This window comes from Mytilus californianus, unplaced genomic scaffold, assembly GCF_021869535.1.
Source record: "Mytilus californianus isolate M0D057914Y unplaced genomic scaffold, xbMytCali1.0.p SCAF_2, whole genome shotgun sequence".
Taxonomy (NCBI): Eukaryota; Metazoa; Mollusca; class Bivalvia; order Mytilida; family Mytilidae; genus Mytilus; species Mytilus californianus.
In genome coordinates, this window is record NW_026262668.1 from 111,394,458 (window position 1) to 111,416,991 (window position 22,534).

The 22,534-nt window shown below is 32.8% G+C and overlaps 1 protein-coding gene across 2 annotated transcripts; it reads right to left on the bottom strand.

The window, feature by feature from the left end:
- Positions 1 to 2,216: 2,216 nt before the first annotated feature.
- LOC127728605 (uncharacterized) lies at positions 2,217 to 21,615 on the bottom strand. 2 transcript variants are annotated; one of them, XM_052236152.1, is made up of 8 exons: positions 21,468 to 21,615; positions 16,167 to 16,195; positions 7,746 to 7,803; positions 6,217 to 6,332; positions 5,303 to 5,443; positions 4,937 to 5,030; positions 4,196 to 4,323; positions 2,217 to 2,385 (listed from the first exon to the last, which is right to left on the bottom strand). In XM_052236152.1, exons 2-8 carry the CDS (start codon positions 16,186 to 16,188, stop codon positions 2,228 to 2,230), a joined length of 717 nt encoding a protein of 238 aa, XP_052092112.1. In that variant the 5' UTR covers positions 16,189 to 16,195; positions 21,468 to 21,615; the 3' UTR covers positions 2,217 to 2,227. The 2 variants fall into 2 exon arrangements, with proteins under 2 accessions (XP_052092112.1, XP_052092111.1); XM_052236151.1 differs by lacking the exon at positions 16,167 to 16,195.
- Between the last annotated feature and the right edge of the window lie 919 nt (positions 21,616 to 22,534).

Below are 22,534 nucleotides of genomic sequence, written 5' to 3' on the forward strand. Positions count from 1 at the left end.
CGACTGAAGTACTTACTTTCAACATTTGCTTTTTAAGCTGTCGAATATCCCAAAATGGGCCTATTGATAATCAATGTCTGTAAAATTTATCTTTCAAAAACTAATTCATCACGAAAACGTTTCCGTGAGCTAGGTAAAAAAAAATTGAAATAAAATATGGCGTAGTATTCTATATTGTCATAGTGGATCATTACAATATCATATTTTATTTTCAGTATAAAAATAAGGAATGTGGTATGATTGCCAATTTAACAAATATCCATCCGAGTTCAAATGATGTGGATATTATAAAATATATGGTTTGCTACTGAACCCCTATGAATCCATAGAGGGTTAGTAAAATCCATAAGGAGCTTGGCCGAAGTGATGAAGCGTATAACAAATTTTTCGCACGCGGGACTTTTCCTGCAAAGTTTAGTTTAAAAAATAAACAATGAAATATAATAAAAATAATAGTAGACATGACGTCATGATACCCTTATTAAATCCACTACGGATCGCTACGGATTCATAGGGGGTCATTACGTGACGTTAAACCGTCAATCACATCGTTACTAATTTAACCGAGGTGCGATAAAAGCAACCATATGGCCTTCAACAATGAGAAAAACTCATACTGCATAGTCAGCTATCAAAGGCTCCCACCTGAAAAATGTAAAACAGTTCGAACGAGAAAATAACTAATGGCCTAATTGATAACAATGAAAAATTACGAAAAACAAATATTACATACATTAACCAACGACAACTACTGAATTAAAGACTCCTGACTTTGGATAGGTACATAAAGAATGTGACAGGGTTAAATATGTTTGTGAGCGCTCAAGCCCCTTAACCTTGGACAGTGGCTAACAGCACAACATAAGAACAAACTGTAAACATCAGTTGCAACTGGCTTAACTCAATAGATCGCTAAGAAGCACAAGAAACCAACTAACATAAAAATAACAGACACAAAGCACCAATATAAAAGTACTCGCAGTTACTGAAAGCTAGTTCAAAGCCAATTACAGCGAATAAATGTATCATGTTCTCCCAGACTAAAGTATCAATCAGTACAAATCCAACGGATTTAGTATAAAGACGTCATAAACAGTATAAGAAATGCATCACATTGTGCAATGCCAATAATATAAGTAAATAGATCGGCATGGTGTAGGATCATGACTACTAATAACTGTTCATACTCCGTGTTGAAGGCCGTACCTTGACCTATAATGGTTTACTTTTATAAATTGTTACTTGGACGGAGAGTTGTCTCATTGGCACTCATACCACATCTTCCTATATCTATATATTGCAATGCTAGTATATATTTAGTTTTGTTTTAACTTTTCAAAACAAATTATGTGTAAGTACCGATAAATACGGTGTTAAATTGATAAACTTAAAGAATTAGTTTATTCAAAGGATCAATGAGTTAACATGGATTGATCTTAACTTACGGGCACTATAAACAACATCAACTTAAAATTAGAATGTGATACCCGTTTTGAAAAGAGTTCTACAGGTATAACCAAATTTCAGAACCAAATTTTTGTAGCTATGAATGAATTAAGTAAAAGTTTTAATTCTTTTATGGTGACGAAATCCCCGACTTAATAATTTACCAGTTTTACACAAATAACGTTCATTGAAATCTAAAACGCGACTTCGGACAAGAGCATAGCGAACAACACGTGAAATATACACAACGTAGGAAAACGCGACTTTAGACAAGAGCATAGCGAACAAGACGTGAAATACACACACCGTAGGAAGATGCTCAAGGAACATCACCGTCCAAAAAGGGAAAATTAACAATAGGAAACGAAAAATCGTCTTTTTGTCATGCTTTTTGACCGGCTGAAATCTTCCCAGTCTGACCAACAAAGGCGGTTCATGTCTATATATGCCACGGCGACTGATTGTTTAGCAAATGAAGTGACTGCGTAATTATTGGAAGTAACCTGGCTTACTGTTCGGTGTGAGCCAAGGCTCCGTGTTGAAGACCGTACTGTGACCTATAATGGTTTACTTTTATAAATTTTGACTTGGATGGAGAGTTGTCTCATTGGCACTCATACCACATCTTCTAATATCTATTAACCTTAGTTTATGAAGTTCGAATACGATTAAATCGATAATTGTTCATCTTGTGAATTCGCTTTAAATATTTGCCAGATTCTATGCTGTTAACTATACACATAATAAAATTACAGGAAGACATTCCACTCTTTTATTTTAGTTATAAATCGTCGTGTATAATCTGCAGTTCATGAAAACCAATTAAAAAACCATTTCTTACTCCACTTTTGTCACTTATAAAATCCACAAGAAAATGAGAGCCATGAAACGTTTCTTTATCCCATATATTCTCACCACATAAATATTCATCTTTACCATCTGAAAAAGACAAAATCAACAATTTTATAGATTATTTTATTACATTCATTTGGTTGAAGTTAAATACCGTGAAATACTGTGATTCCCATGCCACGTGAAATAAATCTTGTAATATTCTCTGAGTGACGACACGTCATACCACAAAAGTGAAAAACACGTAGAAAATTCCTTGTATTTTCTACTCTATTTACATTAAAAGTCAGTGAAATAAAATTAATACCCATTAGTTTTCTGTAACAGGATAGGTGTAGACTAACTAGAATTTTTAAACTCGTGAGTGAACAGTGATAGTCTACTCATGCGTTAGCCACATTCGTGAATTTATGTGTTGAAAATATTTTGAAGTTTGGATTAGCAGACAATCTTACAAGAAACTAAGCAATACCATCTAACATTTTTATTGGTGAGATGTAAAAAGGGTTACCTGTAAGACAGTATGGTACTCTGCTAAGAGGATACCTTTTAAAAATAGGTGGTATCGAACATTGTCTAAAACGAAAGCGACCTTACAATCTATGTTTACATAAGTATTGTTAAAAGTATATAATTTGACATGTGCAGGAAATAAAAAAAAAATTGTTTGTTGTACATTTGTAACAAAGCTGCCCAATCGCTGTCAGGGTATTCTAACTAATGCATTCGTTGTTAAAAAGCATTGTGAAATTTACCCTCGGTTATTTCTGCTCTCTTTATAATGATTTAGATTAAGATATGTTATAATTGAACTTGTTTATAAGGACTCAGTTGGCAATTTTATGTATATTTATGAGGCATTCTATAAAGCGTATATGAACTTTTTAAGCGTATAGAAGGAAATGAAAAGGCATATATATTTTCTAGGCCTTGAATTCGACAATACACAAGTATTATAAACATATTAAATTATGTATAATACGCAGCCATGTCGGGTCCGATTCTCTGTGGGAGAGGGGGTTGCAGCGATTCAATCAAGTCATCAGTGTCTTAAGGTAGATTGCTAAAACGCAAGAGTAAAAAGTAGTCAGTGACTTACATTACTTGTGATTCAATCTGAAAAAGTAATTTCTACGAATATAACTCCGACATGAACAGAGCAGCGATCAACAGAAAAACTTCCCTCAGGTATTTTTTTCTGCTCGACAACACCGAAACCTCAATATATTTTCTACACATAGAAAAGGGATGATATGAAATAGACCTTTAACTAGCCCCGAAACCCAATAAGATTGATGTTTATTCAGTTAACGTCCGGTGGAAACTAGTTCATGATATTCAAGACGAAAACCAATTAAATAATAACTGTAATAGGTATTTCTGCGAAGTAAGTCGAATTGGCGCTGAAATATCTTGCATTGTGGCAAACAAGCCACCTATGGATCGACGGTTCTTTAAATACCATGGAGATATCCTGGTACTCTCCTTATACAGGATATAAGACTGGTACATAGCCGTTATTTGACAAGTTTGACAATACCTATTAATATTTTATATTCCGAAGGCATACTGAATATTTTAAGGAGGGAACCAACCTAACAAAATAAATGCATCGGATTTGAAGTCTCCATTCCGAAACGGGAGTGGCTGTGTATTTATACATCCCAAACAGCCAAATGGACGCTCGACGGGAAAATCCAGGAAACAATCATTCTTTCCGTCAATCACCCTTTGGATGGAAGATTAAAACCTGGGTTATTTGTCATCAAAAAACCATCAACAATTAACAAGAAGCTTTTCATAAGTTATCACATCATTCACAAATGTTATAAACATTCGACTGTTATCCTTTTTTACCAATCAAAATAATACAAGGAATCATATATTATCTTCTCACCTGATTGAATTTTGATATAATCAAAAACACAGTTCCACTCAGGACCTACTTCGACATCCAGATAATAGACGGTCAGTGCTATGTTTCTGTTATTTTGCGATGTTATATTCCATGTACAGTTAACCTGTCTGAAAAGAAGTTGTTGTCATGTAACTGTGCAAGTATATCAACTTCGTACTTTATTTGACCATTTCACTTTTTTTAATTGAGCACACGTCTGGCGTACAAAATTATAAGCCTGATATCTTAAATGATTTTTTTTATAATTACTTTAACAAATTCAACTCATTTTACAATTAGTAATCGACAGTTTGTTACACAGTAAGTGTTGATTATTTATTGTTTTTGCCCGTACGAAACCATCGGAAATACAATGGTCTCACATCATCCCAACCTTAAGATATGATATGACCAAATTATTAGGTGCATCTTGTGCGACGTTGCATATGGATATCTTTATTGACAGTTTTTGTTATTTAATCAAATATATACATCCACATACAATATGTAAGCGCACTATGTGTCCTACATTGGTGTAAATTGACACAATACGTGAAACATATATAAAGGAAAGTGGTTATATTACTGTTTTTGGATTTTCTAGTGAATGAACTTTGATTTTGTTGCAAGTAGTTGAAAACAGAACGAAACAATATAACTATAAAATAGTTAAACATCAGTTCAATATCTGAAGTCATATTATTTGAAGAACTTTTTTGTATAAAACTATATATAGCTTACGCAGGGTATTGCCTGGGAAAAGTAGCAGTGGTAATGAATTTTTCTCTTCGTTCGGCTAATAAATTCACTGGATCACCTAAACATGCACCTTGAGCTAAAATACAATAAATTTATATATATATAGAAGTAAACCAAAACATTATCATACAACAGTAGTTTACTTTGATATGTTTAATTTGAATGACCACACTTACAATAAATAAAAGTATTCCTTGTACTGGCTGCTTTTATAACATACCACACTATTTGAAAATCACGTCGATTCATATAGAAAAATTATTAAGCTAAAATTTAAACCATATATATAAGTTACATTTTTCTAATAGCAATACATCCAGAAAATAGTTTTAGTTATCCTCCTCTTACATTGATCTTTGGCTAAAAGCGTCCAAACAGAAAATGCTGGTTTATTAACATCCATAGAAACAGTGTTGCTGTCAGCAACCCATGTCTTCACCTCAGCCATACATCCATGCTCATAACGGAGAATTCCGGTTTTACCGCTTCCTGAAAAATAAGTTAAATTATCACCCTTTCCATTCAATAAAATACATGTCTTAACTGCTTACTACCGTAACTTAAGAAAACTACCTGTCAATTACAATAATCTTAACGTTGAAATTTCATTACATTATATTAACTGTTGATTTTAGCAGATACTAACTTTCATTTTCAAGGTTTTCTTATATTTTGTAACCCGGTGCCAACTGATGGCAATAGCTCAAGTTGCCCATATTGCTAGATGTTAAACATGTCGAGCCTATTAAGAACTTAAGATTTTTTCTTCGGTTCATGCTTGAGTATAAATATTGCATGTTTTGAGATTATTTTTATACTGGTTCATTTAGATATTGGCATTCAGTTTAATGATAAGAATAATGTCGTGTTTGGCATCGACTATGCGAAATAGAAGCCTCACTTTGGCCCTTCTATTTATTTTCGCATAGTAAGCGCTAAAACCACATCATTATTTTATAAATAATACATAAATTAAATAGTGAGGTTCAAAATTTTATTATTGAGACTATAGGCGGAGGAAGAAAATTTATAAAAAAAAACACACACTATAAATGATACGATTTCAGTGCACACAAATTATAGGGTTAATTGAAATAACGAAATCCCATATCCTTATTTCAGTGTCTAATGGCAAGGCAACATTTTGCTTTAATTTTCTCACGACACAGGTTTATTATATATCGTTTGGAGCAATATCAGACTTCGCAGGTGAAAACCATCATAAACTTATTAAAACAACGTTATAATTTGTATAGGATTACCTTCGTAAAAACGAAAATTTCCACTTGTTTTACACGGCTCTTTGGCAGGTATTGTCTCGATCAAGAAAACAGCATCATCGTCAGTTTTTTGCAGAACGTAACTTACTTCACGAAATCTGCAAATTTGAACTACATGTACTATACCTTAATAGATTGATACTTTGTTTCATACAACAATACTAAAAACTAAATGTACAAAGCGAAGTGCAAAAAAATATATCATGTTATTATATTCTATGACAAATATGCTACCTTTTTCTTTTACACAACTAATAGTTAGAAAAAAGAGATACAATGTTGCAAAATTCGTCTAATTGAACAAAGATGTATACACATTGAGATTAAGCTGGCCACCTGTATATGTTTGCTTGTTGCTACGGACCACCTAGGAACGATAGACTATTATAATAAGGTTCACTTTTAGAAAGCAAATGCTTATGAATCGATTTACATTCTATATCATATATTTCATTTAATTATTAGTTTTTAAGAAATGTTAAAGTAATAGACGGTCCAAGTATTATTATATTTTGCAAAACGTGATACAGTTGATTCTCTATTTCAAAAAGTCAAACAAAATTAATGATCATCTTAAGTCAACTGACTATACCCCAAAAGGTTGACTGAGGTATACAATTATGATCGTCCCTAGACTTCTCCCGTACGGCACTTATACTCTTGCCATAGTGGGGGCGTCCGTTTGTCTGGGCGGGATGTATAAACACATGTAGTGAAATCCGATCGGAATGGGGACTGGAAATCCAATGCCCCGTTAAGGATTAATGCCACGCTCTTTGCTCGTTTAAGAAAACTTGTTTCAGCAAGCAAGCAAGCAAGCATCAATTAAACTACTGGCTATGCATTGAACGACCTAGTACAAAATCCGACTTTAATAATATAAACCGCAAATCAGTATACTCTACAAGATATGAAACACTATACATTCAGTTATTTGAATTTAGTGTCAACTGTAGGTCATTATGCACTGCCAGACTATTAATTCAATATTAGGTGTCGAATCAAAATAGATCCTATCTTCCCCTTTCTCTTCCTGAATTTGAAAATATTAACTTGTTTCGTCCAATTAAACCCCGTATTTATCATAGATCTTTCTGCGTTTTATACATTGTACTGTCAAAATAGAAATGAAACATGCGAAAAACTATAATTTACTTCAAATTTTAGCCTGTCAAACAACACGGACCTGTCTCGGCAAAGAATCGATTAATCGACCTATACTGTCTTGTAGAAGTCTCCTATATTCTTGCTCAATAGCCTGCAGCAGTTCTTGCAGAGTTTGCATCGCTGAACTAGACTTGCCGCCAGTTTTGCAGTTTTCCCTTATTCTGTTGCACCATCGGATCTTGCTAAGTCGATGCCGTTGTCTTAGTATATTGATATTTTTAATTGTTTTGGTTTACATGTAAAACGTTTGATAAAAAGAAAAAGTTAAAAATGACAATTTTATCTTAAAACACTTGTAAGTCTTGATATTTCGAAACTAAGGCATATATCAGTGTATAACTTACGGATTTGCAATAATGGTTGGCTCAAAGAGCTGAAGGTGTATATTGTTAGCGCAGATTTCTGAAAAAAGAATACTAAAACATACTTAAATTGCATTAGACAAATTGATAAAGTTTGTAATAATACTGAGTTTTCTTTAAACAAGACCTAAACATCTGTTTACTTTTGCCTGTTTTTAAATTCCGAATAAATTTATTCTGGGTATTGCGAAAGATCGTGTCATAATTTATGGCGTAGATTGTTTTTTTGCAACGTGAAGGTGCACATATTTTATGCACATTCAGAGACCACATAAACAATACATCCAATAGACAGTTTTTTACAAAGTATTTCGACCGATATGAAGGGCGGAAAATTTCGACTTCCTCTGGAAACGGGTATTTTGGGTAGAGGAGGAATTTTGCCTTGTAACAGGCCACCTCAAAAAGTTGTTGCAGGAGTTATTTAATGTGAAGACAGAGAGACACTCGCCTTGTATGATGCATCAAAAACGGTCCCATTCCGACAGGAACGGACTATGTATTTATGCATGCCACACAACCAAACGGACGACCCCTTTAAGCATGGGTTTAGTGCCTGATGGGAGTCCATGTTACCATGTTTTTTATTCTGTATTGATTATAATTATTTACTTTTGTCTTTTTGTTTGTTATCTAGTGTACCAATATTTTAGAGTGAGACTGTTACTGTCTGTACTTCTGTTTGTTGTAATTTTTGTTAATCCACTGATCTAGTTTAAAATGGAGGGTTCAGATGTAAACAATATTGCTTTAACCAAGTAACACGTTCCTGTGCCCGCATGTCTCAATTCAGGAACATCGTCAGTGACTGTCTTGTCATTTTAGAATCTGGTTTTGCGGAATCATCGACTTTTTATTTGCCATGAGCAGGAAGTTTTTACCCGTCCGGAACACCCTATATCACTCTAGTATTTCGTGGGGATTTCTGTGGAGTGATTTGTGGACTGTATTTGTCTTATCGTCGTTTCACGTTTTGCTGTGGTGTTGTCGGTATTTTTCGACTTTTGGTTTTTGATTGTTCCATTGGTATCTTCTGGTTACATTCTTTTTAACATAAATGCATATACAGATAGCTCAAAACTGCAATTTTGATAGAGACTGAGCAAGTTTTGAGTAGTTATAAAATACATTAGAGAAGATATAACTTGGTATTTTCTCTTAGATAAAAACTTATTTGCTTGGTTAAAGATGTCCTTTGATGCAAAGTTTGACAAAAACACGAACAATTCACTATATTGCATCGTCAAGTCAACGGCAATATGTTATGATTAATAACACTTGCTTTAATCGAAATCAATAGAATTGAATAGAAACGTTTCAAGTTTTATATAATGATCTTTAATATTAGAATACCATAGGTATATTAACACCTTTTTATTTTAACCATTTTAGTGAAACAAATATAGGCCGGAAAATCGACTCTACTTCTTTTCTGATTTCTTGCTTGCAAGAAACAATTTACCTAACTTTCATAATGTTCATATCATTTCCATTCCCCCACCTTCTTATTAGCTAGGGAAATATAAAAATTAATTCATATAAGAGCAGCTGTTGCAATTTCACTATTTAATTAATAATCAATATCATTATGTGGTTAATAATCGCATTAAAATGAGTTACATATCATTAATACTGAATAGGAAAATAAACCCTTTTCTCATTTAATCATGATTTTGTATAAACTGAAAAAAAAATTCTCATATCAGCACAATAAAGGAAATTATATAGGGTCCATTTTTGATACATTGTATTTGATGAGTTTATCTAATATCATTCTTCAGATATTCACGACACACTAGTCTGTTAGACAGTATTAATATTTTCAAATTTGTCTGACCTCTTTGCGTCAAGGCTTCAAATTCTTGTATTTAAAGCAAAACTTCAAACTTGTGACAACTCTTCATATTGAAATCTTATAAATTAAAATATTATTTAGATATGAGCCATAGCCTTTCACAAAACAATATTTTGCTATGTCTTATACCAATATTTTAATATGGGTAAACAATTTTTTTGGATAAGGCTATGGTTCATAACAAATTTTGCCAAAAGCTATGTAAAAATGATCATGGTTATATTTAGTACATCAAACAGGTTAATTTCGACATGTTTATAATGGCACTTATTAAACCTTCCACTTTTGCATACGTGTTATATTATAGTGAATATGCGTATTAGCTTTGTAAACAAAGCTTATATAATTTCAGCATAGTAAAAATGTATATTATATATGACATCTTATGTAAGTATATTAAAGTTGCAATAAAAAGTAACAGCTACATCACCAATGAGACTGACAAATTTTTGGTTTGAGTTATATTTCTAGTAAAACAGATCAAAAGGAAAGAACTAGATACATGTATATGAACAATATATAGAAGAAACATATTGATCTTTGTATGTATTTTGTCCCCCCTTAGTTTTTGTCTAATTGATGTTAATCCCTATCTTTTTTTTATTAAGAAATATAATAGCCTATGTTGGTTCTATTAAGTAACTGGGGGATGATTTTAACATTTGAGGCTAACCAAAGAAATTTTTGTGAGGCTGTGTGTTTGTGTATTTGCTGGGAATGGAATCATAGAAAGTTACTAATATTTCAATAGATATAGGAAGATGTGATATGAGTGCCAATGAGACAACTCTCCATCCAAGTAACAATTTATAAAAGTAAACCATTTAGGTCAAGGTACGGCCTTCAACACGGAGCATTGGCTCACACCGAACAGCAAGCTATAAAGGGCCCCAAAAAATTACTAGTGTAAAACCATTCAAACGGGAAAACCAACGGTCTAATCTATATAAAAACGAGAAACGAGAAACACTAATGAACTACATAAACAGACGACAACTACTGTACATCAGATTCCTGACTTAGGACAGGTGCAAACATTTGCAGCTGGATTAAACATTTTAATGGTACCAAACCTTCTCCCTTTTCTGGAACAATAGTATAACATCACAACATAGAAAGACACACTATGAAATATCAATTGGAAGGCTTAACTCAATCAAAGAACGTAAATTAACACACAATGAACGAATACATTTGATCTGTGATACCTGAATGCAAATACATAGTTAATAAAAATTATAAGGGATAAATAATTAAGGTCAAAAGTAAATAAGCAGGTTTACGCATAGATTTAACTCTTATTTTTTCTTTTTTTAAGAATGGAATGCAATAAGTGTCGTGGAGCAACACAAACCTACTAAAATTGTAAGAAACTCCGGAATGGAAAGCAATTCCCACTTAGAAAATCTAAAACCATAGCAAATGCAAGAATCCAGCAATACGAATTTTAACTGCTTCGACACTAAATGTATGCATATCATCAAAAGGTGTCTTTCGCCTAAAAATATATTTTATAACATTTATGTGAAAAATAAGGGGAGGATAGAGCGCTCGGAAACATATAACTCCGCCCCATTCTATTTGTGACTGTCCCAAGTTCCCCTGTATATATTTTTAGCCCACCTGACACAAATGGTCAAGTGAGCATTTCTTATCACTTGGCGACTCGTCGTCGTCGTCCGTTAGATTTACAAGTTTTATCTATCTTGAAAAACCGCTATATAAAGAGGAAATCTGACAAGAGCAGAAATGTTCACAATGTTCAGATCTACATACAGTCTATCTACAACAAAATTGTCAGAAGACTCCTTATAGGTTTTTTTGGCCTAAAATTAAGATTTTTTACATCGCGATGACCGTGAGGGCATTCCGATGTATTGCTATCGCCTAGATTTCCATTGCGAAACATTCGTTTTGGGTTTTTAACCGATCTATAAACATGATAAATACGCGGATATTAACGAGTGCAAAATAACATTCATTATCGTTTGTTATAAATACATCTCTTCAATGAATACTGATAAAAATATTTTTGTTTAGAACATAAATTAATAATATGAAAATGTTTTGTCGTTAAATATATATATATATAAATATATATATATATATATATATATATATAAGTAAAAAATCATTGATAATATCTATGCACACGTACCAAAACATTGTGTTGAAGCATGCGGAAGAATATCTCAAGAACGTTTTGCGACAATACCGACAAGGACCGGTAACTCTGCATGGAAGATTGTTTTTTTTTTGCGGGAAAATATGAATGCCTACATATAGCCAATCTTTTAGAAAAATCGAATTTTTACAGAAGAGTGTCCACCATGCACTTGCACTGCACTATTATTAGAATAGTAGAATAGGATGATTAACAAATGGATGAAAATTATATAAACATGTAACTGTTATATTAATATAATATATAACAACAAACCAGTGTATACTGATTTGTATCACTACAATATAACAGTTATTACGGTTTGGTTGAATTTCCTGTCATTTATTCATCATCCACGCACGAAATTGTCATAGAAAAAAAATAAATCTGTACCTCAGTTTCAGGTATAGAGATGTAATTTTTTTTCTGTGACAAGTGCTTTTGACCATCCACAAGAACTTGCGGTCATCCGATGTTCAGTACTTCAGTACTTTGATACCAATTTGTATGGCCCTGCATCAAAGTTGTGGGGTCCATTTAAGTTTAACCCTTATCCGTCATTCCGCAATGAACAGTGATACGGACATATTTTCTAAACGCCTTCACATATTGAGCTGATTTTAAGTATGTGAGTCTACTATAATGAGTTTTGCCTATTATCATCAAAAAACTATAAAAGATAGCAACAACCATTAAAATAGAAAAAATGATCAGCAAAACCAGATCAACAAATAAATCAACATTGCTGAAATCATGGGTCGACTCATTTCAGACTTATTGCCCCTTCAGGATGATTTTTTACCATGTGTTTACCTTTATGCTTATAATCTTGAAAACCGTAAAAAAAAAAAAAAAAAATTTAGATAGCAAAAATGATCAGCATGACATAATCTGCAAATTTTGTTAAATGTCTGTAATTGTCGAGTTATTGCACCTAAATGGCAATTATAATAATTTTTGCATATTCTGCCAAAAATATAGCACATGAAGAAAAACTATAAACAACAAAAACGATCAACAGGACAAGATCTACAAATTTGTTTAGATCATCGAAATTGTCAGACGACTTCTTAAAGGAGTTAACGATCATATTTTACAAAATGTTTTGCATATTACTTTTGTGTTCTAAAAGTTTAATTTAGCTTTACAATGCTTTTATTCCAATATTAAAAGCTATTTTTATACAAGTACCAATGCAAATGTCAAAGGAAATGTATATTTGGAATCTATATGTCCTTAGGTGTACAGACACTTTATTAAAATTGTTATTGCATTGAGAAGGACATTTTTAGAAGAAATTCATTTGTATATGTCCGTGTCTTTTCGAGAGCAGCCCGGTTTTTTTTTTAGTGCGGTCCAGGTTTTGATCGAGCGATTAAACAAAATTTCAATGGCTTAAACTGTTATATGTCAGTGCGATTACGTTTAAAAAAAACAATGAAAAGGTTCAAATAATGTATTTTTCAAAGCACAAAACCAGTACATTTAACCAGTTTGATAATACTGTAGTACGTAACACGTACATTTGTAAAAAGCATCGTATATTTGTATATATTATTGTTTGCCACATCTTATAAATTGCATGGACACAGGTATTGTTATATTTGGAAAAAAAAGTGTAAAATCACAAAAATACTGAACATTTGTATTCATCATGCATAAAGCTACCAAGTTAATGTTGCCCTCGGGGAATAATCCACCAGCAGTAAATAGATCAAACATGTCAACGCTTATGTAAATATGGTGGAACTATCCAAAAAGTCAACCTCCAGGTACACATGTTGTATAGATCCAAACATACGTATATCGATGTCGATTCAACCAAATATGGATATCATACAGTAAATATTCGTGTTGTAAACAATATAAATGTGAGCACAGGCATGTATATAAAGAAAAGGAAATGTGGTATGAATGCAAATGAGACAGCTATCCACAAGAGTTCAAATGGCTAAGATAAAAGTAGATATAGGTCACCGTACGGCCTTCAACAATGAAAATCCTATACCTTTTAGTCAGCTCTAACAGCCCCAACATGAAAAAAAGATTAAAAACAATTGAGAAAACTAACAACCTAAGTTATACAATACAGAGTACGAAAAAAACATATTTGACGAACCTGAACAAACGACAAGCACTGAATTACAGGCTCTTGAAAGTTTGGGACAAGCATATAAATATTTTGCTTGGGTTAAAAATGTTTGTAAGCCCTCAACCCTTTCCTAACTTTGGACAGTGGTGTTACAGCACAAAATAAGAACCAACTGTAAAAATCAGTTACAAATGGCTTTACTCAATAGATCGGTACGAAGCACAGACAAACAAACTACATTGTAACATAAAAACAATAGATACAAAGTATGGATATAAGAGTACTCGCGGTCGTCTCTAAAAGCCAGTTACAAATAAATCAAGTTTTTTCCAGACTGAGACGTACGTAAATTGTGTGTGTTAAACGGGTATGTGTATTTTTTAAGAGAATATTGGTCTTGACGATAATTTGTTTTATCGTTCTATGAATGGAAACAAGACCTATTTTCAAATGCTACTACTGTGAACAGGAGTATGATCAAGCGTTATTATACTTGGTCAAATAGCAATAAAACACCATGATAGCTTCCTTTCCATCAGTTAGCAGTACTTAAAAAAATGAAAAATACGGATCTCTATCTAGATCTACGAACTCTGAGAAAGACATGAATTAAATACACGAGGTGTACGCTATTGTATACACATTTTTCTTATTATTATTTCAAAAGGATCATATTAATAGGTTATTTATTTTATTGTTAATTATATATTCCATTCAATTCAAGTTTTTTGTCAATAGCAAATAGTACAGGGGCGGATATGTGGGTTTTTCTTGGGGGGAGGGGGGCTTGGCTGGTCCCAGACCTCTCTTAGAAGAGTATTTGTGGTATATTACATTTTACTGAATTATTAACTTCTGTCCTTTTGTTTTCTTAATCCTATTTTTAAAACCCCAGGTTTCGCCACCGTGATATATATAAATCATAAACTATTATTTACTGTAAAAAAAATATTATAGCATGAAATGATATTGAAAAGATTATGAGTCCCCTGTTCTCGGTTCTTAAGACAGTTTTACAAGGAATCCAGTAATTTCTGATATATCTTATTACTGCAAGGTTATGGTAAAATGATTTCAGATCAGAAAACTATCATAAAATTGAAAAGGGTTAAATTTGATCAACATAGTAATATGTTTTGTTACTTATTAGAAATATATAATATTGATCTTCGCTAAATTACATTTACAAACTAGAAAATGTTAGTTTTTACGCCCAAGAATGCCTACTTTCTTATTCACATTTTCTTTGAAAAACCCGGACCATTTGTTTAAAAACTCAAACGTTTTAACTGTTGCTCTCGAGAAGACAAGGACAAAGTAAAACACTGAATTGTAAGCGAACTACAAGGAAATTGTGCGTCGTAGAGTGTTCAAAACATTTTTAGTATTCTGAATAAGATGAACAGTCATGAATATAACTATTATATACGCGAAATAGCAGTAAATTGATCTGATCGCATGTAATACCACTCGGAAAGAACCTGATCTACACTCGAAAAAAGTGGACCGATTCACTCGAAAAAAAAACACGATCTCCGCCGGACACTATACCAACCGCGAAATAACTCGAGTTGATATCAAGCGATATCCAATTCTTACTCGTTATAGAACCTATAATTAGCCAACAAGATCAACAAAAAAGTGTTCTTTGAAATGAAATATATTCTAGTCTGCTAGAAAAAGGAAAATTCAAACGAAAGGCAGGTCAGCGACAACTTTAAAAAAAATAAATGGAGAATGTGTCCAAGGGACACAGATGATACACCCGCCTGCATATAACGTTATAAAGGGACATAACTCAAGAACGGTAAACGTGACGAAACCCAAATTGTACTTAATCAATTCTTATGATTACCCCATTAGCAAAAAGTGCGCGGATTCAAACGGGGGCACAACCTGCGCCCTCCCTCCCTTAAAAAAGAAAAAAATGTAATTTATAGATAAAATTTAAGCCATTTCTTTTGTCAAAATATGGTCCTCTAACTCATTACTCTCAAGAGCTACCCCCTGATTGAAAAACTGCATACGTCTGAATCATTTTTATAGAACAAATCATATGCTTGAGTCACAGATGGTATTTAACAATATAATTCTATTTGTCTTAAGTCTATAAGACACTAGCAATTTAAAAAAAAAAAGTATTATAGATATTTGTTTTCAATAGTTGAATCTTACCGTTTGATAACTGTAATACGGCGAAGAGAAACGAAGAAATTAAACTGTTCATTTATGTCTTATAAATTATCAATTCATTTGTGTTGTCTACTGAACTTATTTAATTGACAAGCTTACCTGACTGAATAAGCTGTTGCATTGTTAACCTATTAAAAAATCGAACTGTCTTTCATCAGTCATGTGCTGTTCAACGAATAGTCAGGTTATTAAGAACAAGACGCTCCCTGAAGTCTGAATTGCTCACCTGGTAAAACTATGCAACGTTAAAATCATATACAATTGAAGCCTTCTTTCATACACTAGGACTATGATCAATTGTGATCTAGAGCTAATCGGAGTATATTTAAAATGGTAAGGTAATTAAATGACACTCATCCAAATTAGGAGGCGATGAAAAATTTCTTCCTGTTTACAAATTCTCTTTATCTGTTATTATTAAGATAATTGAGAAAAAAAAAACGTTAAATTTGGTCTAGAATAAGAAGCTACAAGGAGCCGATCCACAAATTCAGTTATGTTCACCAATAATGATAAAATCTTATCTTCTTGGTCATTTGAACTGTTCACGTTCACCGCGTTAATCTCCATCTACTATCATATATATATAGCAACAACAACAAAAACCAAACCCAAACAAATGTTATAAGGAGTGGATTGTCAATCAGTTATCTGTCTTATTTGTAGATTTTATCTTGGTTGTTTTTGCAGAATAGTTTCTATCTGTTATAGCTTTTAAGATAATAGCCAATTCAAAAAAAGAAAAAACATATTTTCTTCTCCAAAATTCCCCAAAATGAAAAAAAAGTAACATTTAACAATGCACAGCAAACTTGGTATTGAAAAATGTGAAGTGGAAGTTCTTCATAAGAATTTTGCAGTTTCATTCCCCGCTAAAAAAATATGAAAAGGAATGCTTCATAAGAAATAAATTCGTTATCTTGGTGCAGTCAGGGGTGTACGGAATTATACACCTGTGTGAAATTCTGGAAACTCCTGATTATACTAAGATAACTAACGGAAAAGGTGTAAAAATCATTAATTCAGGACAATAACTCCTAAAGAAGTAGATAACAGTGGCGGATCCAGAACTTTTCATAAGGGGGGGCCCGCTGACTGACCTAAGGGGGGGGGGGGGGGGGGCCGCTCCAGTCATGCTTCAGAGATTCCCTATATAATCAACCATTTTTTTCCCACGAAAGGGGGGCCCGGGCTATGGATAAACATTTTTTTATTTTACCGATCACTTTAGCTGTTTACAGTTTCTCTTTAGATGTTATAGTTTTCAAGACATAACCAATACTCCCCAATATAGGTAAATATTTTCATTTTTGAGGGCAATCATGTAGCATTCCACAGTTAGAAAATAAAATTAAAATTGAACCAAAAAATGCTTAATCATCTTCTATTCCTGGCTTTCTAACACATTTAGCCAACTGTTTGTGTCATACATTTGCATATGTATGTAATCAATATCTTCCATAAATTTAATTTTCAAAAGTTTAAATGGTGAAAAATAATTCTTTTTTTGGGTATCCATGGCAACATTCTGCATTTATTTTTCATGAAATATTGCAAAAAGGGGCATGAAAATGTTACATATTGCTCCAAAATTTGGTTTAAACTAGAGTTTCAATGCCTATGAGTGATACCATTTCTGAAAATGTTGACATTAATCTACCAAATGATCAATTAAAAATTGGGTGTCTTTCGCCTCATTTTTTCGTAAAATTTAATCACAAAGTTCGTGCGACAAAAATGGTATGGATATGAAAATACGGACTGTCATACAGAAAACAGCCCATAATACATACATTACACAATCTTGATGTTCCTATAAACCCACTATGAAGGCTATATTAATCTTCAGCTATCCAAAAATGATTTTTTTTGCACACAAAAAGTGGGCGAGAACAAATGGCAATAAGTCGGTTTGATTATTTCGGTCATGTTTTCTCATTTCTTCATTATTTTTCTGATACTTCATAAAGTTGTTTTCCATAAACTCTATAGTTTTCAACACCCAAACGGGTACATACACACCTGTTAAAACTAAGTGAATTAATCATTCATGGAAAGAAAAAAAACTCTTTGGATGTTATAGGTTAATAATATGCTTTTGTTGATCCCTTCAAATCAGTTGACAGTTATGACTGTCACTTTTCGTCTCTTTTCACTGAACTTCGACAGGTAGGTATTCCTATGGGCACATAGCAGAGTTTTTTTTCCTGTATTGTTATGAATTTCAGCTATTGCCAAACTCAGTAAAAATATGTCTGAATTCCATTTAACAGACACTCTTATAGCGTACCATTTTATTTTTGCTTTATATAATCAAGAATATTCTTATTGTACTTCAGAAATTTACCCAAAGGAAATGATTGAATATGAACAGCAATGATTGTTCTTGTCTAGATTTGGATATTTATGTAAACTTATGGATCCTTTGAATAAACTTATTCTGATTTTTTCTTCAATTTAACACTAATGAGACCTTTTGATATTGTCTTCATCGGTACTAACATTAATTTTGTTTCAAATAAATTAAAACGTTCAACATATGTATAGCTAAAAAGTTCCTGCATCCAGTCGAGACTTATATTTTGCACAAGGCCCTGCTTTCCTCAGACTGTTTATGACGTGTTTGATTGTTGGTGGTCCACGCGTTGTGCTGCGGGGAATATGGTTATGGTCGCTCTTCGTCCGTCCGAAACACATCAATACTCAGAGACAATGGTCATATACTCTTGACCATGCTATATCGTCAGATTGATTTGACGATTTTACGGAGTAATGTGACTTTGATCATTTGTTGGAGTATAACAATAACACCTTGTGAACACAACTCATTACAGATCGTTTTACAGAAAACTTCATATTGGTAAGATACGTTTCCATCATGTTTGGTTGACCATACTATACCGTCATATCGATTCGATCATTTTGACGAGAGTTATGGGACTTTAACTATTTTTGTAGTATTGTGAAAATAACACATTGTGAATGCAACTCCTCTGAGACCATTGGGCAGAAAGCTCTTATACTTGGTAATATTGTTTGTCATTATGTGTAGTTTACCATCATTTTGATTTGATAATTTTTACGGGAGCTATGGGACTTTAAACATTTGTTGGAGTATCGAAACAACACTTTGTGAACACAACTCCTCTGAGACCGTTTTACAGTAAGCTCTCATACTTGGTAGTATTGTTTGCCATCATGTGCAGTTGGCCATATGACACCGTCATTTTGACCCGATCATTTATACAGGAGTCGTTTGACGTTGATTTTTTTTAGAGTGTTGTAAAAGTGTCACCTTGTGAAAGCTACTCTTCTGATACCATTTGACAAAAGGTCTCATATTTGGTAAAATTGTTTGCCATCATGTTTTGTTGACCAGATTATACCGTCATTTTGATTTGACTATGTTTATCGGAGTTAAAAGACTTTTAACCCCGCAACATTCAGTATGTGCCTGCCGAAAGTCAGGAGCTTGTAATTCAGTTGTTGTCGCTTTGCTGTCTACCATATTTGTTTCCGTGTAATGTTTCTAGAATAAACAGGCCGTTCGTTTTCTTTTTTAACTGTTTCATTGTATGTCATGCCTAGGCCTTTTATAACTTACTATACGGAATGAGTTTTGCTCATTGTTGAAGGATATACAGTGCCCTATAGTAGTGTCAATCATCGTCATTTGGTCTTTGATGGACAGTTGTCTCATTGGCAATCATACCACATCTTATAATTTCAGTCAGCTAGACTTATTTTTGTAGTTCTTGTCTAGCTGATAATTTTTGTTGTGTAAAAACTCTCTCAGTTACAGTAGTCAAGTCAGTAGCCAAACAATTGGTGAAAAAAAAACGTCATTTAAGAACAATAACTCCTTTAAGGAGTGGACAGACAATTTCTGCCATGTAAAATAGTTTTAGATATTGTGGAGTTGATTATTTTTGGCTGTATATATTTTTTTCTATCTATTGTAGTTTTCAAGATTATGGCCAATACGGATAAAACCGAACCGATTAAGATTGACTATTTCGACCATGATGATTTATTTGAAGATCTAGTCTTGCTTGTCATTTTTGCTATTTTTTCATGATTATAGCCATGATTATATAACAATTCGAAATTTGCATACAATCAAAGAAGACATTCCATAGGCAACAACTCTAATTTGTCAGGAATATGACAGTTGTTATCCATTCGTTTGATGTTTGTTTTTTTGATTTTGCCATTTGATTGGGGACTTTCCTTTTTGAATTTTCCGCGGAGTTCAGTATTTTTGTTATTTTACTTTTTACTTTAAAAAGGTTAGTTCAATTTTTTGAAACTCAGGTAAGATAGATCCTGACCTACTGATCACTTTTAAGCTGTGGTTTGCTTAAACTGCTTGAATGAGGATCTTTTGTAGCGCGTTACTGCCATCAAAACATTTGCCTTAAGGTTTCAGAGAAGATTTTTGAAAACAATTACACGACAGACGCCATAGGATGACACAAGCTCAAACAATCTGATTAAAATTCTGATCCATATTAATTCGCATGCTCGTATATATAGAAGATAACGAAATCAGAGGTCTATATTTTAATTAAATTGAAGCTCAAATGGCAACTATGGGCTAAGATTGCATTAAAATCGACTCATAGATTTGACGGTTGGACGAGTTCTATTTGACATGACGGGTGGTCGTGTCATGAACATTAAATGTTGATTGATATAACTTGATTTTAGTGCATTAAATTCGGCAGTTAGTAAGGGGAAACACGTTTTGCGATGCACACTTTATATATTTTAAATATTCTACCAGAAAATAATTATTTGGTTCAGTTCCTTGTATCAAAATAAAGACAAAACTACTACGATATGCTGTTTTCAGCAAAGGAACAGCATACACGCCTACCCGAATAGTTCAGTCCCTCCCCGTAATCGATTTCTCCTAATGCAGCCGCCTGAATATAACGACTGAACTATTCGGGTTACATACATGTAAGACAATATTTAAAGTAACTACGAAAGTCAGTTGTATGATTTAGTCGCCCAGAAACCATCTGGTCGTTTTCTATCCATACAACATTATCTACAGGACTATATGTGGATATCATCATCGATTACATTTTCATTGCTTCAATATCTTTGTGATGATACCTTGGATGGAACAGTTTACATTATTTATTATCACAATAAATAATTTTTTCCCGTGCTAAATTATCAAAATTCCGATGAAGGACTTTCTTATACATGTAAAAATTCATTTATGGTTACATTGAAATCAAGACACAATTTGTTTAATAAAAAGTTAAAGAAAAATCTACTTTCAAATCGAAAACTCTGAATTTGTTCCAAATTGCATTTTAATTTGTTTGCGAAAAAAAAAAAAAAAAACTCTTCTTATAAATAAGGTAAAAACATGGTTAAACTTACCCTTTAAAATGTGTAATAAGATGAAGAGCCGTTGAAACGAAGAAATCAAATTTTCCATTTATGTCTTATTAATAAGGAATTCACATTAAATGCATGTTGTATATACATGTAACAGGTTGCTATACATAAATATTGTATTGAGTGTTACTTAATCCGCACTTTTAGTGTAAAGGAAAAAAAATACCAGTGGCCACGTATAATTTCTGATTCGGAAATTAGATGTTATTTAGAGGACAATGCGGATACAAAGATTATCACTTAGCAGAAGTAGCGGATGTATTTCGATTCGAGTATAAGTGATAAATGTATTCACCAAAAACACAAAATAGTTTTACAATGTTTGTATCCAAAGATAAGGTAAGATGGTAAGGTACCATACTCAACACGTCAAAGAATCCCTGTGACAACTTTTCGTGATGACCTCATATAGGTTGACTGCTGGGAAAGAAAAATGTATGAAGGCCGATAATCACCTGACAGTTGTCTTTAAACTTTTGCAATTTTCAACAAAAACAAAGGTTCAGCTTCGGTATTGACATGATTTATAACATATTTTTCTAAAATTCACATTTGATGATTAAAATATAACGAAGAAACTAAGGTTCTTACTCCTTCGGACAAAAATGGTAGCTGGGGTGTCTTAATGTTCGACGATAGATTTTTCTTAAACTTATATTAAAGATTTCTGGGTCAATATACTTTCAAATTTGAATATATAAATTGGAGGTCACGGACCTTATTTTTTTGATAAAATACATTGAAATTAACGAAAATCACAGTTATCTTATATGGGTTATATATGGGAAACTGACTTTTTTCCGTTTGAAGAAACATTAAACGATAGAATAGGTTAAATTCAATGTGAGAATTGCTTTCATAAATACGTCCGAAATATCAAATAAAAATAAGGGGGGGGGGGGGGGGTCACTGAGAAAAAAAAACACAAATTGTCCTATCAAAATCAGTATAATTATCTCCCCTTGGTTATAAAGGATTATTCTGAAAATCTTAAAGACACTTAACGACGCTTTAATTATCAAGTTTAAGATGCTTTAGGTGTATATTGA

Bases quoted from the DNA above. Each gene is read 5' to 3' on its own strand.
- LOC127728605 (XM_052236151.1), bottom strand. From the start codon at position 21,525: ATGGAAAATTTGATTTCTTCGTTTCAACGGCTCTTCATCTTATTACAC. The intron at 4,324-4,936 runs GTAAGCTATATA...ACTTCTTTTCAG, and splicing joins TTTCCCAGGCAATACCCTGC to ACAGGTTAACTGTACATGGA. The intron at 2,386-4,195 runs GTGAGAAGATAA...TGTCTTTTTCAG, and splicing joins TTATATCAAAATTCAATCAG to ATGGTAAAGATGAATATTTA.